The 26770-nt window shown below is 35.2% G+C and overlaps 1 protein-coding gene and 1 long non-coding RNA gene across 2 annotated transcripts; both read left to right on the top strand.

Annotated features, from left to right (window-relative positions):
- Nucleotides 1-711: 711 nt before the first annotated feature.
- On the top strand, nt 712-8571 carry LOC136223853 (uncharacterized). Its single transcript, XR_010686165.1, has 3 exons — nt 712-1163; nt 7540-7747; nt 8102-8571. It is a non-coding gene; the product is annotated as an uncharacterized lncRNA (long non-coding RNA).
- On the top strand, nt 2860-3871 carry LOC136224086 (putative disease resistance RPP13-like protein 1). The gene has a single exon (XM_066012335.1). It carries the CDS (start codon nt 2918-2920, stop codon nt 3836-3838), a length of 921 nt encoding a protein of 306 aa, XP_065868407.1. The 5' UTR covers nt 2860-2917; the 3' UTR covers nt 3839-3871.
- Nucleotides 8572-26770: the final 18199 nt, after the last annotated feature.

Raw genomic sequence — 26770 nt, forward strand, 5'->3', positions numbered from 1 at the left:
CTCACCGCGTGGTCGGGCGTTGGGCTATCACGTCCGACCACGCGATGAGGCGTGTGGCTATCACGCCCGACCACGCGGTGAGGCGTGATATCCACACGCCCGCGTGTTGGATTGGCAAAAAAAAATAGCTTTTTACTCCCAAAACCCATGAAAAGGCATTTTTGTCCTTTCACATGGCTAGGAGTGGAAATTTGGGGCTGGATTTAATAACACCCTTTACAAAATTGAGATTTATTTACATTTTTAGACTCAACATATGCTATTATTACTATATTACACTCTTTCAATATGTTTTTTTAAATACCTTTACAATTTCTTCATCTTCTTCAATCCATCTTTTTCAACCTCATCTTCTTTTTTAACTCATATTTCAATCTAAGAACAATAAAAAAAATAGAAACTAAGCACGTCACAAACAACAAGTAGAAGTAATAACATTCTTAAATTATATAATAACATTTTAAGATACGTGGAATACATCTTCCACATTTAACTTACTTTTTTGCAATCGTATTAGCAATTGATTACATTTTACATAAATTCAGGGGATTAACTGAACATTTCATGTAAATTTAGGGAACTATTAAAATGCTTTGAAAATTTAAGAGGCCAATTAAGATTTTTAGATGGTGTATTAAACCTTTTTATTATGATGAAATTTAGCCCCGAATAAAATGAAATTGCAATTTTGAAAAGTTGACTCCAAATTAAGTGACCCGCCTTGAGACACACTCCGAGTTGAGATAAAGGGAAATCACCTTTTCTTCTTCGTTCCATCGCCATTTCTTCATTTTCATAGCTAAAAGTGCAGAAAATTGAAGGAGAAGACATGTTTTGTCCGTGAAAATTGAACGAAACAAGCTCAATCTCTCTACAATGCCTTTTACAAGTTACTCTCGATCGGAGTCTCCTTATCCCACACAATTGAAATTTAACTGCAATGAGGCTCTCCTTCTCAGTTCTCGCAAAAATCAGCCCCCCAAATCCACACTTAACCCTAAACCATCTTTTCAGTTCGACAGCTCAAATGAATACAATGGCGCTGCAAAACAATATGTCACTCAATTTAATCTTTAACCCTATGTAATCCCGCCCTACGAGAATGAATGGCGCCATCGCAACCGTATGAAGAACACATCCGTAGGTGGCGCAGGAGAAAAAAGGTCAGCTGAACCATGAGAATACTGAGAATTTATTATTTATTATTATTATTCTTGTGTATAAAATACTGAGAATAATTTCTGTGGCTTTATATAATCTAGCAATTTGCATTCATGTGTTTAGTTAAATAATTAGAGTTTGGATTCATAATGAGTTCTGTAATTGATGTGGTTAGCTTCAATGTGTTATAGGCTATTTGGTAATGTACATAGACTTGACTACTCTAATCTTGAATGAGATCTGGTTATACAATAAGCTTAATTTGTTATGCATTATGTGATTGTAAGCTAATCTAGTTCTGTTCGTTGTCTGATTGAACACCTTTCCTGCTCAAATAAATTAGGGATAATGTACAAATTTAATTGGGAGAGTGCCGATTTAGCCTAACATTACCTGACTCTGACTATGCAATTTCAATACTCACTAATGGAAGATGAGTTTTTTTCGTTTACAGAAAATATACATTTTCAATCCTTACTGGTTGTCAGCTCTGGAGGTTTAAAGGCAGCCAGAGCATGAAATTGCAAATGAAAAAAGAAAAACTCATTTTTTGTTAAGGAGGCTTGACATTACAGTCTGGTAAATCGTTAAGTTTAAGATTCTAAATCTACTTTTCGTAGGACTAAATTTGTACCTCATTACCCATTTAATAATATCCACAAGTCAATTGATATAAGATTGTATAGTACAATTTACTTATTTGGGCAGTGAAACACTGTCACATCCATAAGATGTCGGTGGCGGAGATGCGTATGTTGAGATGGATGTGTGGTCATACGAGAAAGGATCGGGTGAGTAATGAAATAATTAGGACAAAAGTAGGGGTCACATCTATTGAGAATAAAATGAGAGAAAACCGACTAAGGTGGTTTGGCCATGTGAGACGTAGAGCGCTTGATGCGCCAGTTAGGAGAACCGAAGAGTGGCAAAGGGATGTAGTGGTGAGGGGTAGGGGAAGACCTAAGCAAATTTGGAGGAGGGTGATCGAGAGTGATATGAGTTTACTGGGAATTGAGGAAAATATGGTAGTGGATAGGACGGAGTGGAGGGAGCGAATTTGTGTCGCTGACACGACTTGATTTCACGGTTTTATATGATGGTTCATGTTAGCCGACCCCGAATCATTTCGGGACTAAGGCTTTGTTGTTGTTGTAGTATTATATTTCTCCCTCCCAATGAAATCACTCCACACTTCTTTCTCTAAAAATACACCAACATAGTTAGACAAGTTTAAGATTAATGTGCTTCTTAAGTTCTCTCAAATATTATGCATTGAACCAGTCAATGAGTTGGACAAAATAATACTTTTTGTATTGTACCATTATATTATATTTCTCCCATCACTTCTTTTACTCCCAATGAAATCACTGAGCACTTCTTTCTCAGAATTTTCCTTTACTTGGGTATACCACTCATCAAAAATAAGATAATTATATTAAACTTTTGTTTTGATATAAAAACTCATATCTTTCGGGGGTGTTTTTTATATGGGGGAAAATGGCAAGTGGAATCCATTTGCAATGGTGCAAATATATTGTATCAAGACCAAAGAAATTGAACTTTTCTTCTTGTGTCATCGTGATCAATTCCTTCACTTAATAGACAATACTTTGATCTTTCTTTGGACTTTCCTTTGCTTTCTTCTTATAGATAGATGGAATGGACTTTTTCCTTTGATAGATATTTTATAAATTTTCGTATTTGCTCCTTCTGAAACAAAACTTGAATAGTTTCTACAATTCCAAGAATCCTTGCAATGGAAGCAGTTGCTGGTCCAATCCTTTCTGGATTCTTTCGACTGGTTTTTGACAGGTTGAATTCTATTGACTGGCTCAAGTATGTGGGTCAAGAGCAAGTCCTGCATCAACTAGAACGATGGAAGAGGATGCTCAAGAGGATTAATGTTGTGCTTGATGATGCAGAGAAACGAATCAGCAGTCCACCGGTGGAGATTTGGCTTACTGATCTAGAACACTTGGCTTATGACCTAGAAGATGTAGTTGATGAACTCGCAACTGAGATTCAGCAGCGCATTTTGAAGGATCAAAATGACAAAATCCGGTCGATTAATATGCACGGGATCCTCTCTTCATGTTGTGTTGCAGTGAATCCAACAATTGTCAAGTTCAATAGGGAGATGATTTCCAAGTTAGACAAGATTACTGCAAGATTAGATGAGATTAGCAAACAAAAAGATGACCTGAATCTTCGGGATTCCAATAGGAGGGTCGCCCAGGAGAGTGAAAGACCACCCTCAACCTCTTTGGTGAATGAAGCAAAGGTGTATGGTCGAAACGAAGATAAAAAGGCGGTGCTCGAATTGTTGAAGGCTGCAGATGGTGATGCTAATGTTGTTGTCATTCCCATAATTGGCATGGGGGGTGTCGGCAAGACAACTTTAGCCCAACTCATTTACAATGATAAATCACTACAGTATGATTTCAAAGCTTGGGTTTGTGCTGGCGAAGATTTTGATGTCTTCAAGATCACGAAAACTATCCTTCAAAGCAATGATGAGAAGGATCTCGATTCATTACAAGTGAAATTGAAACATAAGTTGTCTGGAAAAAGGTTTCTATTTGTACTGGATGATGTCTGGTCTGAGAACTATGAGCAGTGGACTCTATTCCGTAGTCCATTTGAAGCTATGTTGCACGGAAACGGATACGGAAACTGAAACGGAAACGATACTAGGAAACGTAATTTCTACAAAACATAGGAAACGGAAACGTGGGGGAAACGTGTAAATATTAAAAATATAGGGGCATATTTATAAATATTAAAAATATAATAATATATTAAATAAAAACAAGATTGAAGAACAAGATGAAGAAAGTCCAAGCTCAATCAAGATTCAAGAAACAAGGATTATAGGAGAAAGAAATATGGATAAGTTCTTTAAATTGAAGGATACAAGGAAATAATTATCTCTCGAATAGAAAGTTTCAATTTTCATAATCTTAGATTGAACAGGTACTAGAAAATAGAAAGTTTGAATTTCCAGAATTTTAATCGAAATACGTAGGGAAAACCGTTTAAAAACTGAGAGACGCGTTTCATATTTTTGGTAATTACGGAAACGTGCCCGGAAACGTTTCGTATCAGTTTCCGAGAGTTTCCGTTTCCCACATCTGCCAGAAACGGGGAAACGCTTGTCATGGAGAGTTTCCGTGCATTATAGATTTGAAGCAGGGGCACCAGGAAGCAGAATTATCATCACAACTCGCCTTCAGAACGTTGCAGATATGACAGCAGGTAATTAATTTACTGGCTCACATCTCAAATCACATTCTTATGATGAAAACTAAAATTTAGGAACTTTCATCGAGGACAGGTACTTCTACTGCCGTTCATAAACTCAAAGAGTTGTCTTTTGATGAATGCTTGTCTGTGTTTTGCCAACATGCTTTTGGAGCAACGAAGTTTGATCAGCACATGGATTTAAAACCAACAGGCGAAGAGATCGTCAAACGATGCAAGGGATTACCTTTGGCAGCTAAAGCACTCGGAGGCCTTCTAAGAGGTAAATCCAACACTAATGCATGGGAGGAAGTACTGAAGAGTGAGATATGGGATTTACCAAACAAAAGCAATATTCTTCCTGCCTTGAGGCTGAGCTATCTCCATCTCCCTCCTCACTTAAAGCGATGTTTTGCATATTGTTCAATTTTTCCCAAGGATTATGAGTTGGATAAGAATGAATTGGTTTTATTATGGATGGCAGAGGGTTTTTTGTGTCAGCAAACTAATAGCGTGAAGCAAAGGAATGATTTAGGTGACGAATACTTTGATGAGTTATTATCAAGATCATTTTTTCAACAGTCTAATGATAATAAATCAAGATATGTGATGCATGACCTTATCAATGATCTTGCTAACTCTGTTACTAGAGACATATGTTTTCACTTGAGTGAGAATGAGTCGGCAGTTGTGGAGTCATATGCATACATTCGCCATTCTTCCTTCATTCCTTGAGACTTCAACGCTTCACGAAGATTTGAATGCTTTTATAAGATGATGAAGTTGAGGACATTTTTGTCTCTAAAGGAGTTTCATTATTATAGCACAAGCTATTTAAGTAGAAAGTTGTTGTACGATTTTCTTCCACTAAGATTACAAGGTTGCCAAAATCAATTGGTAAACTCTCACTTGGAAACACTGAAGCTGCGTGATTGTGGTGAGCTTATAGAGTTACCCAAAAGAATTTGTAATTTAACCAACCTGTTGCATCTTGATATCACTGCGACATACTTGAAAAATATGCCATTGCAAATTGGTAATCTGATGCGTATGTTGAGCAACTTCATAGTGGGAGAAGGGAATGATGGTCTGAAGATATCAGAGTTGAAGAAACTTTCTCAATTAGCAGGGAAGCTTGAGATTCTTATTAAGGAGAAGTCTGGACTCCTTGAATTACACTTGGAATGGGATTATTATGGTACAGTTGTAAACTCAAATATTCAGGATGAGCAGATTCTAAAGTCACTGGAACCACATCAAAATGCATCAATTGTTTCAATTTCAGGTTTTGGCGGAAGGCAATTCTCATCATGGGTAGGAGATCCCATGTTCAGTAAGATGGTAAAGTTGGAGCTGCGGTCTTGTAAGCATATCAAATTGTTGCCGTCGCTTGGACAACTACCATCACTGAAAGAGTTGAGCATACAAGAATTGAGTGCAGTGGAAGAAGTGGGGAGCGAGTTTTATGGAGATGGTTCTTCCTTTCCTTGTTTGGAGACTCTAGTGATAGGAGATATGTCAGAGTGGAAGCAGTGGTCTTGGTGTAATGATCTAAATGAAGATTCTGTGGGAATTTTCCATAAGCTTCGTAAGCTTAAAATAAAAGAGTGTCCAAAATTAGTAGGGAAGTTGCCAAGCTCCCTTCCTTCCCTGGAACAACTTGAAATTTCAGAATGCGAACAGTTAACTGATTTACCTAGAGTGCTTTCATCTCTTACCAGTCTAAAGCATTTGACAATATCAAATTGTAAGGAGCTTGTGTCATTGGTGAATGTAGTGGGAGGGTTTTTGCCTCTCAACCTGGAATATTTGAATCTTTCAGATTGCGAGAGACTGAAGGAGTTCCCGAATGGCTTCAACAGTCTCAAAAATCTTTACATTAAGAACTGCCCTTCACTCGAGGTGCTTGAGTTGACAAATGGTGGCTTACACAGTCTCAAAAGTCTTGTCATTGTTGACTGCCCTTCATTGGAGGTCCTTTGCGATAGTGAGATGTCTACTCTTGAGACAATGGAAGTTGGGGGGTGTAAATCTGTGAGCTGGTCTCCAGGCAGCCAGTCTGTCAATTCTCTCAAGTTTCTTACAATTGGAAATGGGCACAACATTTACTAGAGTCATTTCATCATGGGTTTTCTCATCTCAGAACATTGAGTATTAAAGGGTGTGATGAACTAGAATTGTTCCCTGAGAGGGAATTGCCCAATATCCCCACTCTTATCTCTTTAAAACTTTCCTGCTGTAAAAGACTCAAGTCCCTATCCAGTCATATGCAAAGCCTCCACCGACTTCAGTATTTAGACATACAGGAGTGTGATGAATTAGAATGGTTTCCCGAAGGGGGGCTGCCCAACTCCTCTATTGTCTTTGGAAATTGAGAGGTGCTGCAGATTGAGGTATCTGCCCAATCTCACTTCCCTTCAATGTCTCAGAATAAGTAATACAGAGATATCATCTCTAGAAGGGTGCTTACCTCCAAAACTAACTGAACTTTGGATTTCTAATTGTGAAAAGTTGAGTCAGCCAATGGCAGAGTGGGGACTCCACTCACTCACTTCTCTTAGAATACTCGCAATAACATCAAATACAGACATGGTTTCCTTTCCAGCGGGATTACTGCCAACTTCTTTAACCTATCTTCAAATCTTTTTTTTCGAGAATGTGAAATCCATATCCATGGGTATCCAAAACCTCATCTCTCTGCAAGAATTATACATTTTTGATTGCCCTAAACTCAAGTCCTTTCCTGTTGAGAGCCTCCCTCCTGCACTTGAATATTTAGAAATTAGTGATTGTCCTCATCTCCAAGATTGGTGCTCAAAAGACAAAGGAGAATATGGACCCATCATTTCCTATAAGACTTCGGTAAGTAACTAAAAGCCCTAATTCAAAAAAAAAAAATGTCTGCTCTTTATTTTGGATCACAACTTAATATTGAAACTTCATCAATAACCTTTTTCCCACAAAAACATCTGCCATATTACCTTTTATCATTGCATATATATTTCCAATTTGTTTTGTCTTCAGACTTGAATCTTCTGCTTTCCTTTTTTTTATAATGTGATGTGATGTTTATTCAGGCCAATCTCTACTGCACTACTTTCCTTTATAATCCATAACTAACATTCAAGTTCTTTGTAGGATTCCTGGTAGAATCCTGCTGTATAGGACAAATTGTCATGTGAATTCATGGAATCCGACAAACAAAACTAGTGATGATGAAGCGGTTCATCTGGACTCAAAATGTTGGAGCTCAGTTATTCATCTTTCACTGTTTTGACACTGGTAATATAACTTGTGACATGATCTCATTGAGCTCTTGCTCTACAGTTGAAGACTTGTTTAGCTAGTAAGTAACTAGTACTTCATCATTTATTTATGCTTGATTATATTCTGGTGCTATCTCTTTTGGGTTATGTTTGATGTATCCGTAACTTGAAGCTCATGTAGTTCTTGCATAATTCTCATTAGTTGATGTTGGGTTAGCCTTAATGATCTGGAAAGGATTGCTATAGAATTTTTAGATGTTCAAGTTAGAAAATAATTTTCATGTTTGATTGTGTTAAGAATGGATTCATTAATTTGAAATATGACTTCTATCAGATTTCTTTGCTTAGTACTTAGTAGTACTTAGTTTATGTATTGTGTTAATCATCATCATTCAATTAAGTGACTGCAGAATGTACTTGAATGTTGTTGTCAGTTTCTGTCTGTGATGAGGACACATGTGTTGAAGTGAAGAGCCAGATGATTGACGAAGAATACAACTATCCATACAAGAAAGGGAGCGGAATACGACAGTCATCTACTCACAGAAGCATCACTCGAGCTTGTTCATTCTGATGGCCCATTTAGGAGCTACTGGATCTTATAGATGCTTCCTGCACGGCCTGTCCTTGTCGATACTTCACGTGTACAGTTTATCATAGCATTAAATGCAGAAATGGTTTCGAGATTCCTATTTCATCTCTTTACAATGTTAGAACAGAGCTAGCTTAGTTTCCTATCAGCTACACATGCATACTTTTATATTTGAGTTCATACTGATAGAGTAAGGATAGTTATGTTAACAATTCAGCTCTGCTAAATTTACTTAACTCTTCTGTTCTCTGATGTAATTCTGGTACAAAATTAATGCTTGAAAATCGAAACAGCTAGGAAGAAAGAAACGTGGAAGCCCTTGCTGCTCTTTTAGCTTGTTTGATGTGCTTAAATGTGTTTTATTCTGTAATTTTTACAGTAATTGTGAAGATCCTTGGATTACACAGGTTCCTTGAGTGAGTGAGTGTATAATCAGTTTAATCTATCACTAATTTCAGAGATTGCTGGAGTTTGCTTCTTAATGACCAAAATGAAAATCAGGGTTAGAAGCAAATGCGACCTCCCTCCCCCCCCCCCCCCCCCCCCCCCCCCCCCCCAAAAAAAAAAAAAAATTCGCAATTTTTAAATTAATGGAGGAATAATATCACCATTTTTGTTCAATAAGATACCAAATGGCTCTCGCCCTGCCGGTATCGTCATCGGGGACTGCGACATCGATCGAGTCCTCTTTGAGCTCGTATCTCTGGCCCATCACCTTGATATGATGCACACCCGGTAAGGTCTTACCATTCTCCCTCCTCCAATTTTGTCACCGGTCGTTCTTGTCAAGGCCGACCCCTAAGGCTTACAACATTTCCTTGTGCCTTGAGTTCAGTTGCTCAGTCCTCACCGACATTTGCTTGATTGAACTGCTTTTGACGTCCTTGCAACCAAGGTATGCGACCTCAAAAATTTGGTTAGATCTAAGCATTAGGATGCTTTGAATCTCCACCCTAATAAGTCTAGATCTAACTGTCAATGACTAAATACTACATGGTCATTAAGATCCAGGTACGGGTTGTTTCACCCCTTATAGCCGCGTAATATTAGTGTATATATATAATGTAGTATTATTAAAATGCTTAAAAGTAGATGAGATTTTTTTTTTTTAAGATTGGGACGATTTAGCCACTTGAAATCAACATCCCAGCTATGCTGGCACCCCGACACAAGGACTGAAAAACCCGAAAATATTATTAAAAAAAAGGAAAAAATAGTTAAAAGTAGATGATATGGTTAAAGATATTCTAGGTTCAAGTCTCATCAACCTCATTTTATTTTAGAAAGTTTTTATTTATTTTCATAACACTTTTGAACTTAAGCCTTAATTTCCTTCATATTCTCAACTCATGTTTACTGCCAACTACTTCAGTGATGACGAAAAATGTTTCTGCTAATTTTGTTACTGATGTAAACAATGAAGATAAGAGTTAGGCTATGCTTACTTTATTTTTGACAAAGTAAGCCTTACTTTGTTTTTTCCATCATTGGATGGTGATGAACTTTGACAAAATAAACTCATCCGATGGTAGAAAAAACAAAGTAAGCATAGAAAGCACCTAAAGATAATGGTCTTGTATGTTTGATTTTGTGGTAAAGGGTAGTTAAGGCATTACATTTTTATTTTAAATAGATTTTGACTCAAATCCAAATTGACTAACAGAATCTTCATAGGAGTCTAATGACTGGGATTAAACAGTTCACCGAGAAAAACGTTAGGGGCTAAATAGTTCATCGAGAAAAAGGTTAGGAATTTTATCGTGTGTTTTTTAAAATACAGAGACTAAACAATGTATTTTGTCAAAATATAAGGACTAATAAATTAATTACCCTAAAATTTATAAGTATTAATTATATTATTTTCATTTTGACTTATAGTAATTATTGGTTCCTATTTTTTTGGATTAGTGCCTATTCATTATCCTAATTAGTTTCTACGTTTTCAGCATATAACATCAAGATTACATTTATAGAAATATACTATAAATAATTACTCTTGTGATCAGCGAGTTGCTACTATGATTTTTGCTCAACAGTAGCTTAAGAAATTCCTTTTGTTTTGTGGCTTTTATCAATACAAGCATATATGTTATTTTTCTATTTTAATTATTATTATTTGAGCATTGAGAATAATCGGTTTGGGAAAATTTTAGTTGCACACAAGAATTTCAACGGATTGAAGTGTATCTTGCAAGGGAATGTTATTAATTAATATTTGGTACAGACAAGTCATTTTCTCTCAAAGGACAGCAAAAATCAGTGTACTTCAATCAATAAATCCTTAGGATATTCTGAACCTAATCTTGATTTAATTGTTGTTTGTTTTGTGATTATTCTTGTTTATGTGTTTAAGTATAATAATATGTTTAATTACTATTATATTTATTTGATTGAAAATAATTTACTACTCTTTGTTTTATTGTCCATAAATTATATATATATAAAAGTTGAATTAATAGTTGGATCCCTTCCTCAATAGAAATAAAATTTTGAGTGTGTTGGGCAAAATATATAAAAGAATATAATATAAATGTATATGAAAAACTTTTTTGAAAGAAAAAGAGAAAAGGGTATTAAGTTTATTTTATGTTCATTAAAATTTTAAAATAATGTATATGTGAATTTCATTCTTCAGTTACAATAATTAATTAAGTACCTAAAAACTTTTTATACTATTGGTTTCATAAGTTCCCCCACTGGAAAAATAATATTAAGGGAAAGAATGTTAAAACTTTTTATACTATTAATTAATGTATAATCATTTTGTAGCTCCGCAAACTATCATTTTTTTCCACTGTTTGAAAACGGTTTTGGATGTATAATATTATAGGAAAACTGTAAAAAGCTTAATTCAAACTATAAAAAATATTTTTTTAAAATAATTTCAAATACATATGAAGTTAATAACGTATTTTTAACATAATTACATATTCACAACTTACTAATTTGATCATCAATGCTTAATAAGATCAAAAATAAAAGATCAGAGGTTTAATATATCCAAATAAAAAGATCAAGGGTTTAATCAACTAAAAAATAAAAGATCATGGACCTAATAATGTCTTTTGCCTTTAAAAATTGTTCTAGTACTTTGAGATGCAAAATCACTAAGTAAATGTCTTTTAATATTTCATTTAAAATATATAATATTAACAATCCATTTAATGTCTCTTGAAACATAGTAGAACAATAAATTAATAAGAGAAAGATGGATCTACTAACCGTGAATGAGAGAGAACAAAGTTATGAATGAAAGTTCTATTTTGATAATAGAGAATAGGAAAGTGAAATGCAACTACTAGCCCGTTAACATTAACATTTTGATGTTTATAATTTTAGGGTAATTAATTTATTAGTCTCTATATTTTGATAAAACACACTGTTTAGTTTTTATATTTTTAAAAATACATGATAAAGTCTCTAACCTTTTCCTCGATGAACTGTTTAGTCCTTAACGTTTTTCTCGGTGAACTGTTTAGTCTCTGCCGTTAGATTCTCATAAAGATTCTGTCAGTCAATTTGGATTTACGTTTTTCTTTTCTATTATTTTCCCTTCCTTTAAACTCTGCTGCATCTGAAATCAACTTTGAGTGTTCTTTTTCTTAATTTTCTTTTAATCGTTCAAATTCATAAGCATTGTGTCTGTTTTTTTTTCTTGTTCTCCATATAAAAAGCTTATTCTTCTAAATTGGATTTCCTTTTCTGAAATTTGAAGGTAAATAGTAAAGGGTAATTTAGTCATTTCCGAATTCATAAACGGTAAAAAATCTAACAAATAGACAGAAGGACTAAACAGTTCACTTAAAAAAAAAGGTTACCATGAGTTTTTGAAAATACAGGGACTAAAAAAATGTATTTTGTCAAAATACAGGGACTAATAAATTAATTACTCAAAATTTTACAATAATTTTTTAATCTTTAGAAAACTAATATTTAATGATGGCAGTTATTATATATTGGATGTGGTATAGCCTTCGAGTTGACTTCTTTGGATCTCCGTTGGGGTGGACCTTTTATTTACATTCTAATATCAAAATATAAAAAATAGAATGTCATATAATGAAAAGAGAGAAAATACGTACTTCCTCCGTTTCATAATAATTGTCGTTTTGAGAAAAAAAATTTGTTTCAAATTATTTAACGTTTTACACTTTTCAATGAGCATTAAATGTGCTTTTTCCAACTTTGTCCTCATATAATAAAAGCAAAGAAATTTGCAGAGAAATTTAAGCATTAATTGTAAGAGGGTAATAAGGTAATGTTTAACTACTTTTTAGGCTAATTAATAAGTTTCTTAATATGTATGTAGAAACCTTAAAAGACAAATAAAATGAAACAGAGGGAGTATTATTTATTCATAGGTTGTCATAAGTATGAAAGCACAATTCTACCTCTATGGTGGGGAATTCTCTTTTATCATTGTATAATCATTCGATATAAAACTGACGGTCATCTATTGTTATTAATTTATTTATTATTTTTCATATCATTTGAACAAAAAATGTGGCATGTTAAAAGCTTGACTAAATAATGAGAGTATATTTTTAAAATGCTAATGGACACACAATAAATATACGTACTTTCACATAAATTTAAAAAGTTTCGGTAATACACTAAGTAGTACATCATAGTGTTAGGAAACCGAAGTGTTTGTCGAGCATTTTGGGGGTGCTTGATATTTCCTTCTAAGGGGTATTGCCTTTCCAAAACGTACATGATTTCTCGAAAATACACAGGTTTTCTACAAGGCATCTCCATAATATTTTTGAACCTTGTTCGAGTGGTGACTCTTTTCTTGATAATCGGTAATGCTCTAATTGAACCTAAGCTCAAAAAGTGTCGTAGTGTCATGGAGGACCTCCAAAAAGCGAAAGCCCCACTCAATAATGTGGTTCTGTGATTTCAACTATTGCGAAATTTAGGTTGTTTTACTTGCTGAATCCATTTCGCAAAAAGGATTACAACCTATGACAACTTTGAGTAAATTACACCAATGGTACCTGAAATATACATCAGTTCACACTTTGGTACCTAGATTACATTTCGTCCCAAAAATATACTTCAAGTATGGATAACTGGACAATTATGTGCATTTATCCGGTTTATAACCGGTCAACGTCAGTTTGACCATTAATAACTTAAAATGGGACCCACCATATACTCCACTTATATCAAAATACATAAAAAAATACAATTATACCCTTTATATAAAATAAATACTACCATTTAATTTTTTTTTTTAATTCCCAAATTCTAATTATCCCTTTTACGTCATCTTCTCAAAATCATAAAGCTTTCTTACCCAGAATCCTTCTCTCTCTGTCTCTCTCTCTCTCTCTCGACAAAATCCCTCCCAGTCTCTTTTTCTCAGTCTCTTTGTTTTCTATCTTCAAGTAATCTGATTCTCTCTCTAACTCTTTGATTTTTTTCTCTTTGATTCGGCCTACCCAGTATAATCTGATATGCATAAAGGAATTAAATTAGTTTTTTTTTGAAGAATAATCAAACCAGTATTAAGCATAAGAAATTATACAAATTTCACCTACCCATACATCTCTCTCTTCGATGTTTCCTTCCAGGACTTCCCGATCGCCTCCCTGGTCCCTCAATCGGGGCTATCGAACGAAACAACATCGTTTCAAACACATGAACGGATTGAAAGGAAACACTAGAGGCTCACATATTTAAAGTAGAACTTCCAGGATTGAAGAAAGAAGAAGTGGAAGTGGAGGTAGAAGAAGGGAACGTTTGGCAGATAAGTGGAGACAAACGCAAAGAGAAAGAAGAGATTAAAACAGATCATGGCAACTTAAGAAGAATAATTACCTGATTTAAGGATCCAGAATATGTGAGCCTCAAATAGACATTAAAGACCCCATTTTTTGTTTAGTTTTTCTTTAGCAGAAGACTAGACTAGACATTTAAGGTTAGTGGATCTTATTATTTTCTCTCTTGTTCTTATTCTTTTATTGCTAAATCTATTCCAACCCATTAACTCAAATGAAGATGTACATGCATCTATAATTATTTATTTAAATGTATATTCTCTAGAAAAGTTTATATATTCTCCCGTTGTGAATCATTTTGTGTTCAAAGGTGGAATTGATTATTGATTTTGCTTAGCACAGTTGTATTGTTAAGTCGAATAATAGCAAATAAAATCTGTTTGATTAGAAGATTATATTATGTCCATTTAGTTTGTAGAGACTAGACAATGGGTATTTTCCATTGATGCTGGTTTTAATTACCGTGTAGGAAGAGAGAGAGTTTTTTTTATCAGTTTAGAAAAGAGAAAGGTTAGAAGAGAGAGAAGCATGTTCAAATAGAGAGAAACAAAAGAGAGAAACAAGAATGAAGAGAGTATATATGAATAAGAATGAGGGATAGTGGCGTTGGAATGGAATTGATTAAAGAGGGGGTAGTGTAGTTTTGCAAAGGTAGTTAGTGAATGGTGGGTCCTAATTTTTTTTAAAGACTTAGTCAAATTATGCCACATAATCATTTTTAATAGATAACTTATAGCAGGTCATAAATATTATATTGTCCAGTCATATAAAGTTTGAGTATATTTTTGTGATAAAATGTAATTTAAGTACTAAAGTGTAAACTGGAGTATAATTCAGGTACCATTGATGTAATTTACCTTGACAGCTTTCATTGTTCAATTTATACAACGATTATTGATTAGAGTTGAAGATTTTTAGTTTCTCATTTAGCTTGTCATGGGAATACATTTCGATGAATATGGTATTTCCATGTAATTCTATTCGAATTTTAGGTGTAGAATCATACTTGAGTTTTATGAAGGCATCTTTTGAGTTGTTTTAGTGTTAATTTGTTGAAAGAAAAATAACGTTTAATTTATTGAAATGGCCTAATACTCCTCCAACCCCCTTAACTTGTCCAAATTGGTTATTTTACCCCCTCAACTTATCGAATGTCCTATTTACCCCTCTTAATTCCATAAAAGTGGTATTTCTCACCCCCTCAACTTATCCATTTATCCCCCCAACTCATAGAATATCCTATTTACCCTCTTAACTTCATAAAAGTGGTATTTCTCACACCCTCAACTTGTCCATTTACCCCCTCCCCAACTCATAGAATGTCCTATTTACCCTCTTAACTCTGTAAAAGTGGTATTTCTCACCCCTTACAATCCGTCATCGAGACCTAAATTGATACATTTTTTAAGTGTTAAACCTATATTGGTGTTATTTTGTACGTGGAACCTAAATTGATACTTCCCCAAAATCATAGGCCTATTTTGGTACATTTTTCCTACATATAATGTCTTTAACTTGTTTATATTAATGTTTTTGTTTTTTTATCAAAAAAAAGGCCTAATACACAAATAACCCCCTGAACTTGTCCAAATGTTGCAACTGCCCCCTCCAACTTTCAATTGTAACAACTTACCCCTCAAACTTATCCAATTGTAACAACTTACCCTTTAAACTTGTCCAATTCTAAAACACAACCCCAAATTACTGACATGGACTGCAATTGAAGAAACACGTGAAATATAAAATCTGCAACGCTCGTGGAGTATGATAATCAGATCTTTGGCGTCATACGAATCCGGGAAAACTTTTTTACGGCTGCTTCAAATACGGGGTAAAAAAATCCCAATTTGGGGTTATGTTTTACAATTAGATAAGTTTAAGGGGTAAGTTGTTACAATTGAAAGTTGAGGGGGGCAGTTGCAATATTTGGACAAGTTCAGGGGGTTATTTGTGTATTAGGCCAAAAAAAATGTTATTGTTATTTGTATCTTTTATTCATTCTTTCTCTTTTCAACTTTTTTTGCTAGTTAAATTTTGATTATCTAATTATTGTAATACAATATTATTATAATAAACACATTAAGGATTGATATAATTATCAAATTAAAACAAAATAAAAAATTGATATTAAAAATATATATTTTCAAACTCATTTGAATAAGTGCTATTAATTTTGCACCATAAAGGGGTGAGAAATACCACTTTTATGGAGTTAAGGGGGTAAATATGATCATAAGGGGTGAGAAATACCACTTTTATGGAGTTAATGTGGTAAATAGGACATTCGATGAGTTGAGGAGGGGTAAAATGACTAATTTGGATAAGTTAAGGGGGTGGGAAATACTATTTCTATGGAGTTAAGGGGGTAAATAAGACATTCGATGAGTTGGAGGGTAAAATGACCAATTTGAACAAGTTAAGGGGGCTCGAGAAGCATTAGGCCTATTAAAATCTATAATTTTTAAATTTTCGGAAATCTAGATCTCTGTTCAAAAGTTTTTGGAAATCTAAAATATATATTATAGGTGAAAATTAATATTATAATAATAAATGATTTATAGAAATATTTTTTTAGTTGAAAATAAAGTCATAGTTGGAGAAGAATTACTATAGAAACAACAAAAATAAAATTAATAAAGTGACAACCAGTTCAGATATGGAAATGCATGGGGGATGGAGGAGGGCTGTAAACAAGCAATTCAATCATCCTGGAATCTAAACACTGAAAGGAACTTCTCTTCTAGACTTCAGGCATGTCGGACAGCGGTCAGAAATTGGGGCAGAAATTTTAGAGTTCGGTTCCGGGGTAAAGCAAGACGGCTGCATAATGAGCTCGTGAGACTGAGGGGATCAGGGGATTCAGTAACTATAAACAGGGTCAGCGCTGATCTGGAGAAAGTTAGATTGGAGCAGGAACTGTATTGGAAGCAACGGGCAAAATTACAATGGCTAAGAGAGGGGGACCGTAACTCACGGTTCTTTCACTCCTCGGTTCGGTACAGGAGGAAGAAAAATGAGTTCGTTGGGCTATGTAATGAAGCGGGTTACTACAGCACGTGGAGGTCCGGTCTGGCAGAACAGATACAAGAACATTTTGCCTCACTATTCCAATCTCAAGGGGATGTTGAGCTTGATATTATTGAGGGAATTCAGACCCGTGTTCCGCCTAACTTCAAACAGATGCTCGTCAGGGATTATACAATAGGGGAGATTGAAAAAGCAGTTGCAGCAATGCACCCGGACAAAGCGCCTGGGCCAGATGGTCTTAACCCGGGCTTCTACAAACACCATTGGGATATCTTGGGATCTGAACTCACAACCTTCTGTACCTCCTGTCTCAATTCAGGTCAATTCCTGACTGAGCTAAACCTTACAAATTTGGTCCTTATTCCAAAGAAGTCTTCTCCAACTAAAATTTCTGATCTCCGCCCGATTGCCTTATGCAATGTTATTGTAAAAATTATGACTAAGGCCATCGCTAACCGACTGAAGCAGGTACTAGATTCTATCATCTCTCCTTCTCAAAGTGCCTTTGTCGCTAAAAGATCGATTACAGACAATGTCATGGTAGCCTACGAGGTGGGTCATGCACTGAAACTAGGCAAGGGAGGTAGAACAGGGTATGCAGCATTGAAAGTAGACATGACGAAAGCCTACGACAGAGTTGAGTGGGCATTTCTGAGGGCGTTAATGCTAAAACTTGAGTTTCCGGAACGTTTCATCAACCTTGTTATGAGCTTTGTGACGACGGTTGAGTACCAAATTGTTAACAGAAATGCCAGTTTCCCAAATTTTAAGCCGTCAAGGGGATTAAGGCAGGGAGACCCGCTCTCGCCTTATCTGTTCATTATCTGTACGGAAGGCCTATCCCACTTACTTCATAGAGCCGAGGAAGCAGGCAAAATTCATGGGTGCAGAATAAGTCGGGGAGCGCCAATGGTTTCTCACCTTCTCTTTGCGGATGACAGTTACTTTTTCTTTAAAGCAACAAAGGAAGAATGTGATGTGGTTAAGGAGATATTTCAGAAATATGAACTTGCTTCGGGTCAAAAGATAAACTACAGCAAATCAAAAATTTCCTTCAGCTCAAAAGTGTCAGAGGAGAGGCGACAGGAACTAGCAAACCAAATGCAGGTATTACAGGCTGACAGACAGGACAACTATTTGGGGCTCCCCTCTACAGTCGGTAGAAATCGGACTTCTACTTTCTGGTATGTAGTTGAGCGGCTTCAGAAGAAGATTAGGGGGTGGCAAGGTCGCAGACTCTCACAAGGCGGGAAAGAAAACTTGATCAAAGCCGTTGCACAGTCAATCCCCTCCTATATCTTGCAGGTCTTTCTACTCCCAAAATCAATTTGCAGCAAGATGGAAGTCCTCCTGAACTCTTATTGGTGGGGTAGGGGTGTCAGATGGAAAGCCTGGAGGTATTTGTGCATCTGACGTGACTGGGGTGGCTTAAACTTTCGGCTCTTTCACGAGTTCAACGTCGCCTTTCTAGGAAAACAGGCCTGGAAATTTATCACAAAACCCCATGCTCTTGTATGTCGCCTGTTTAAAGCTCGTTATTTTCCGGATGTGGATTTCAGGGAGGCGGTGTTGGGTTCAAATCCGAGTGCAGTTTGGTCAAGTATCTTTCAGACCCAGCAGATTCTCTAGGACGGTGTAAGCAGTCGGATTGGGGATGGTAAGAACATAAAAATATGGTTGGAAAGGTGGCTCCCTACGAGCTCGGGTATCCCGGAATGGGTTGGCATGAACCTATACCCGGATTGGACGGTTGATCGATTGATTCAAGATAATCAGTGGAATACGGAGGTGTTAGCGGAGCTGTTCTCCCCCGAGGATCGCGAGGCTATCCTTCAGGTTCCTATCTCAAAGTGTGGAAGAGGGGACTAGTTAAGTTGGCGACGTGACAAAAAAAGGTATTTATACTGTTAAATCGGCTTACTATACATTAATGGAGGCTCACCCGTGTCCCCCAGAAGATGTACGAACCGCACCGTGGGGTAGGCTTTGGCAAGCGGATTGTCCGTCGAAAGTTAAAAACTTCATGTGGCGTGTCGCATGGAATATTCTCCCAACTAGAGTTTCGCTAGTTCAACGTCGTGTTGATATTAGTACTTGCTGTCCCCTTTGCCTTCAATCGGATGAATCGTCTTTCCATTTGTTTCTTCAGTGCCCAGTAACAACTAGAGTCTGGGAAAACTCCTCAGTTGCTCGCCTCAGACATGCCCCCGATAATGAATTACACAGATGGTGTATGGGTTTGATCCAAAACAGCTCGGCCGAACAGACGGGCAGAGTGGCATCACTTCTTTGGTTCGTGTGGTTCGGGAGAAACCAATTGGTATGGAACCGTACCCCCTTCGACCCTAGAAACGTAGCAAGTAGCGCAGAGGCTTTCTACCAATCGTGGAAATCTGCCCAGCAGAATCAGGTCGCTTCCCCGGGTAACGCCCTCAACAGCAGTTCATCTCGCTGGATCCCGCCAGTATCAGGTATTAAATTGAATTTCGACGATGCTGTCAACTCCCAATCGGGCTATATAGGGGCTGGCGCGGTAATACGCAATACCAGGGGCGAAATGCTGGCTGCGAAATTCTGTAAAATTATAGGAAATTTCCCCCCTGCTATGGCTGAGGCAATATCCTGTAGAGAGGCTCTTAGCTGGTTAAAAGACAGAGGTTCAGAAGTGGTGTGTGTGGAGGGAGACGCTCAAGTAGTTATCCAAGCGTTAAGTGGTGAAAACGAGGCCGATCTTTCCAGTTTTGGCATGGTAATCGAGGACTGTCGGGTATTAGCTCGGTCAATCCCAGGTTGTCAGTTCCGTTTTGTACGCAGACCTGCAAACAGGGTGGCGGACGAAATTGCTAGATTAGGTTTATTTTCCTCGTGTCCTACTATAACAAACATTGTCCCTCGTTCGATTGTAAGCCTTTTGGCTAGTGATTCTATTTGATTTAATAATACTCATTCTTTCATTCAAAAAAAAAAACTAGAAAAAATAGAGCAATGATCGAAGATAATTATAGACATATATTTAATAAAAGTAAAAAAAAATGCGTACAACTTGAAATACGATACGAACTCATTATGAAATTACCAAATTAAGATTTTATTAAATAAGTTTTATATCATGTTGGATTGACTCAATCATTACATAAAATTTTCTAAATTATATTTGGATTAACTTTATAAAGCTAGTACCATAATTGACACAACATTATTTCTAACTTAATTCAAAATCAATCAACATTTTCACATAAAATGATTATATTAAATAACTATGATGATTTAAATTAAGATAAACAACTAACATCTAAAATTCATTGTGAATTTAAATTGAATATGTCAATATTCCCATTAAATAGTAAATAAAAATGCATGTCAATTCGTTACAAATTCTATTCGAATTTTAGGTGTAGAATCACACTCGAGTTTTATGAATGCATCTTTTAAGTTGTTTTGATGTTAATGTGTTTGAACGAGGAAGAATAACGCTTAATTTGTTGAAATCTAGAATTTTTAAATTTTTTGAAATCTAGATTTCTGTTCAAAAATTTCTCGAAATCTATAATATATATTATATGTGAAATTAATATTATAATAATAAATTATTTACAGGAAAAAATATTTTTTTAGTTGAAAATAAAGTCATAGGTGGATAAGAATTATAGCAATAATATAAATAGAATTAATAAAGTCAATAGGTCCATGTGAATATTATTATCTAACCTAAACTAAAAAAAAATGGAGTAATGATTAAAGATAATCATAGATATTTATTTAATAGAATAAGAACAAAGTGTGTACAACTTAAAATACGATACGAACACATTCCAAAATTAATAAATTAAGATTTTATTAAATAAGTTTCCCGCTCTTAAAGGAGCCCTAATTCACTCCTTCATGGTCTATCGATGGCCGACTTCTCTTCTGAATAAACTTAATAGGGCGACCCGCAATTTCCTCTGGACTGGGAATTGGGAATCAAGGAAACTGGTCACCGTCTCTTGGTCCGCATGTGGTAGAAGCTTGGAAAATGGGGGCTGGGGATCAAGAACTTCAGACTATGCAATGCTTCTTTACTGGGGAAATTGTGTTGGGAACTGGTACAAGGGGACTCATTTGTGGTTAGACTCCTAAAGCCGCTTCTTTTACATATCGGGACAGTCACGGACATATTTGGTCAACTCTTTTGTTTGGGTGTCGTGTCGAGGCTGTTATCAGTCAATTAAGAGTCATATCTGATGGTGGGTTGGTGCCACTTTGACGCTCAACTTCTGGACGGATGCATGGATTTTGCCTCCGGTGGTAGACCAACTGAGCCTCACGACCAAGCAGCAGTCAGGTCTGTACAGGTGTGTTACTGACTTCCTCACTGGTGATCATGGGGTTAATATAGACCTACTGCCCGCGGACACGCGGAACAACATCTTACAGGTTAACCGAGGAATGGATGACACGGACCTTTGCATTTGGACGCCTTCGAAAATGGATCTTTCACTGTGAAAAAGTTTTATAATTATCTCTCGGCCCCTGCTGATGGGGTTCCTTAGGCTTGATACATTTGGCGCAACTACATCCCTCCGAGCAGATCAGTTTGCTGCTGGAAACTTCTTCATAGTAAAATTGCTACTCATGATGTGCTCCAAAAGTATGGCTTCTCCTTTGCTAGTAGATGTGTATTCTGCAGATGCAACGTTGAATCCATCGAGCACTTATTTATCACATATCGGTTTATTGTTGTGTTATGGTCCTTTATCGGCAATTGGTTTGGGATTAATCTGCCTCCTCATGCCCCTTTTCCTATCTTCTTTGAGGGCCTTCAAGGCTGTCGGATTTGGAGAGCTACTTCAGCTGGGTGGTCACTTGCTGTAGTTACGTGTTCGTGGTTAGTTTGGCAGATCTAGAACAAGGTTGTGTTCGATTATGAGCTCCCTCCAATCCAAAACTCGATTTACAAGCTTCGTCTACATATGCAGGAGGTGAGATTTCTCGTATTTGATCATCCACCACTAGCTCTGGATTACAGACAGGTTCGCTAGGTTTCGCTAGGTTCCGCCAGGTCCGGGATGGATCAAAGTGAATACAGATGGGTCGGCAACAAGGTCTCATGGTTCAGCGGGTGCAAGAGGAATATTGTCACGTCCGTGTCTAAATTTCTAGAATTTATACATTGGTATTAGTATATATTATAATTATTGGATATGTGATAGTAATTTGGTGTTATAGGGAAAGTTTAGAGTTAATTCGATGGTTTTATGTGTAAATTAAAAGTTTAGAATAATTTTTAAAAAATTATAGAAAGATGGAGGATCAAACGTGATATTTACCAAATTTTTCTCAAATGTTACAGAGTATATCGATATACTCCATCATCATCATCTATTTCATTTTCATTTCTTTTTCTTTTTCTTTCATTCTTATCATCAGTTTTCTCTAAATCGTTTCTCCACCGTTTTTTTGATTTACGGAGATTCGACCGTCCGAATCACTCGAAATTTAAAATATAGCATCCTTATATATAGATCTAAGTCCTAACCGAAGAGTTTTTGAGTTTGGACAGTGTTTGGAGGGAAACGTCTTAGACAGAATTTAGAGGAGAATTGAACGGGAGTGTTTTCCTAATTAGTAGCCAAGGTAAGTAACTATCAACTATATTTTGAGTTTTATGTATCTAGATATATATATAATCAAAGAAGTTTCAGAAATTGATATTTCAAGGTTTATACGGGTATTTTGTAAAATTAGAGTTTTTCATGATTTTGCTTTTTATTGTGAAATTACGGTTCAAATGAAGCTATTGATTATGCTTCTATGTGAATTTCAGATTTTACTTGATTATGTTGATTTAAGGCTTGATTTGGTTGATTTACATATATACATATATATTTTTGGTTTCAATGTATATATATATTGAATAAAATGAATTTGATGATTTCTTACGAATTGTTTTTGGATTGAGAAATCTGTTGCGGTTATTGTTGTTATTATTTTGGATTGAAGTCCAAATTTGATTTTTATGAGTTGTGATATTTTGAAAGATAAAATGGTTTTGTCCATCTAGGATTGTCCGGGGTAGGAGTTGTAAGTTGTAAGACCATACCTAATGGCGGTATGGCCAGAGTGCACGGTTGGTAGTCTTAACTGTTAGGCAAGGAACGAGATATAAATGAGATATCTCGATATTGTTATGATTGATGTTATGATCTACACGGGTGAAATTCGAGGATGGATACACATACACAAATTTTATTTTATGAACTTAAGTTTTGAGTATATTTTATAAGGTTTTGATTTGGTTTTTGGTTTACTACTTTGACTATATTATAAACTTAAGTTTTGAGTATATTTTATAAAGTTTTGATTAAATCCATTTATAAATGTATATATGTAACTATGTTAAGTAAAGTTGGTTTTTATAGCTGATAGTTTCTTATTGAGATTTTTGTCTCACGTTTTTAAATGTTTTAATATTTTTAGGTGAGAAAATACAGGATATAGAGAAGGTTACCGACCGTTTAGGCGGGGTTTGGAAGTTGGCTGCTTATTGTTAGAAATATGGTTAGAACTTTGGTATTTCAATTGTAATATAATATGATATTATGATATTGGGATAAATTGGAGACTCCTAAGTGTTGATTATGATCTTTCTATTTCACGTCCGATGCCGATTGAGGTTTTCTAGGGTCGGGTGTGACAAATATTCCATACAGGAAGGCTTCGTGAGGGGGTGCTTCACGTTTCCAATTTCGGACAGTTATGCGTATATTGCAAAACTGAAGTCGGTCATTTTCGTTGTTGAGATGGCTTGGGAAAAGCAATGGCTCCGGTTATGGATCGAGTCTGACTCGAGCATGGTAGTACAGTCGCTCAAAAGTCGGCCTTCAACTGTCCCGTGGGTGATCTGGCAACAATGGTTGTGCTGCCTACAGTTGTGCGTGCATATGGAGTTAATTGTTATGCATATTTATCGTGAAGGTAATAATGCTGTGGATTCTTTGGCCCGCTACGGAGTTAGAGCTACACAACTGATGTGGTGGCACTCGGCACCCGTTTTTTGCCAATCTTTTATTTTTTATGACTTATGCAATGTTGCTCATTTACGTTCGTTTTAGCTTCTCTTTTTGTATATTTTTTCATTTATTTAATATAATTTGGGTTTGTTCGGGTAAGCATTAGGGGTGTCAACATAGTTAGGATGTCCGAATACTTTCTCCAACATCATTCCAGCCTTTACTAAAAAAAAAATCATATTAATTTTGGATTGACTCGATCATTACATAAAATTTTCTAAATTATATTTGGATTAACTTTACGAAATTAGTACTGTAATCGACACGACATTAACATAACACGTTTACATAAATTTTCACCCGTATTTCTAACTTAATTCAAAATCAACATAACGTCATAAAGATTATTATGTTAAATAACTATGATCATTTAAACTAAAATAAATGACTAGCATCTTAAATCTAAAATTCATTGTGAATTTAAATTGAATATGTCAATAATTCACATTAAATAGTAAATAAAAAATGCATCCAAACATTTAATTACTTTCTACATACATATATAATATATGCAAATAGCTTTAAAAATATTGGCGGGTAATGCCATTTAGTGAAGTTTTTCCCGCCTTTTTATTGCCCCATTTTAGTTCATTCTTATGCTCAATACAAAACAAAAATAAAACTGCCACTAATCTTTAACTGAGTCACCGAGTCGGAACGAGTCCCGAGTCAACTCGCTGAGTTGATTGTTCAACCGTCTTACGCAACTTGATTATTATTGATATGCACAAAATCATTTTAATACCATAAATATTAGAGTCCGGCCAAACTTCTTTTTGCGCAGGAAATTATTGTCTATACGCATATGTATAGTTTCTTCCGTGGGACTGGGCTGACTTGTTTATGATTGCGTATTCATATGGATGAGAGCCGTTAGATCATAATAATCCCATGGCACTTTTCCTTTTTGAGAGAATAGTCACATGGCACTTGTTTCTGAATTTATGACATTTTATTTATTCCCTATTTTTTTTGAATAAAAATAAAATATATTTTTATGAGTATATATTTTAATTATTAAATACTTGATTCATTTGTTTTATTTACTGTTTGTTTAAAGATATTAATTAATTACAGACACGATTGAAACTACTTCGATTTGTCGTATCCATATTTAATTTTAAACTAATTCGGTTGATCGTGTCCACATTTAATTTTTTCTATCTTCGAAGTCTGATCCTTTCATTGTTGTAACCAGAAAATGATATTAAATCATTTCCTTTTAAAATAGTTATATTTCGTAATCATTATTAAATATTTCATATCTTCCGTATAAAATAGTAAAAAAAGATTTTTTTAAAATTAAATAGAAGCTAAACTATAACAGTATTTTTATTTATTTTATATTGAGGTTAATTAAAATAATAATGTGTATAAAAATTAAAATTATAGGATAAATTACACTCATGGTTCCTAATCTTTGCTTTTATTTTTATTATAACCTCTGAACTTTAAAATCGAATATTATGACTTCTGGACTTTGTACTTTATTAATATAATGGTTTCTTCTAACATTGATCAAGATGGCATCTTCAATCAACGGTAATCCTTTAGTGTAAAGCTGGTGAAAATGATATTTTAAAAAACTTTAGTTCTTAAACTTTTTAATTTTAATATTATTTAGATGTTGTTGGGTTAAGAGAGAAAAATAGGCCTTTTTTTTAAAAAAAAAAATTGATTATTTATAGATTGAAAGTTTTGAAAACTGTGATTTGGAAAATTAAAAATTAAAGTTCCTTAAGAAATATAGTTCTAAACAACTTTAGTTTTGGGAATTCTCTATTTTGAGATCGTCATTAGTCGTTTTTTACTTGATCAACGTTAAAAGGAACCATTATGTTTTACAGTAAAGTGCAAAAGTTCAGGAGTCATAATGTCAAGTTTTGAAATTGAGGAACATAATAACAATAAATACAAAGTTCAAGGGTCATGAATTTAATTTACCTTAAAATTATAAAATGTGATAAGACGAGGAATAATGTTAGTACACGTGTCACCATCTTAGACGGACAGTAACATCTAGAGCGATAGAAGCCATCAGATTCACTCGTAGGGATATTGCATTTCCTCCATCATATAGACCAATATGAAGATCTCCACATCCTACTCGGACTAAATCCCACTAAATTCACATAGAATCAAGGAAAGTCCAAAATTGGTAGGATCCAACTTGTCTAAACTATCTTCTAAGGACTCTTAAGACAATAATTCCTTATATATATGCCTAAATAAAATATCACGCAATCAAGTATATATTCATATTCTCTATAATTACACTCAAATCGCTCAATACTCCATCCTACATACAATTGACTAAGACATCAGAGTGGGGTTGTCTGTTAATGGCCTCCCTCTGACCATCTTTCTGTCTTATCTCAAGCACCAAAAAGATCTCGTTAGTCATTAGTGTTGAAACACCTTTCCACATAATTTTGATTTGACAAAATTGTTTAAGTATAAATTATAATACATATTCTAAACACACTAAGTTTAAATGCCTTGATCTATTCTACTAATGTGTTTGTTCAATGTTGAGTATAAATGTTATAAGTCATAAGGATTGGAAGGCCCAAGCCCAATACGGAAGCCAAGGCCCAAGTCAAACAACTCAGTACACTCGGCCCGCGTATGTCAAGACGTTGCCGT

Source organism: Euphorbia lathyris, chromosome 3 (assembly GCF_963576675.1).
Source record: "Euphorbia lathyris chromosome 3, ddEupLath1.1, whole genome shotgun sequence".
Lineage (NCBI taxonomy): Eukaryota > Viridiplantae > Streptophyta > Magnoliopsida > Malpighiales > Euphorbiaceae > Euphorbia > Euphorbia lathyris.

Bases quoted from the DNA above. Each gene is read 5' to 3' on its own strand.
- LOC136224086 (XM_066012335.1), top strand. From the start codon at position 2,918: ATGGAAGCAGTTGCTGGTCCAATCCTTTCTGGATTCTTTCGACTGGTT.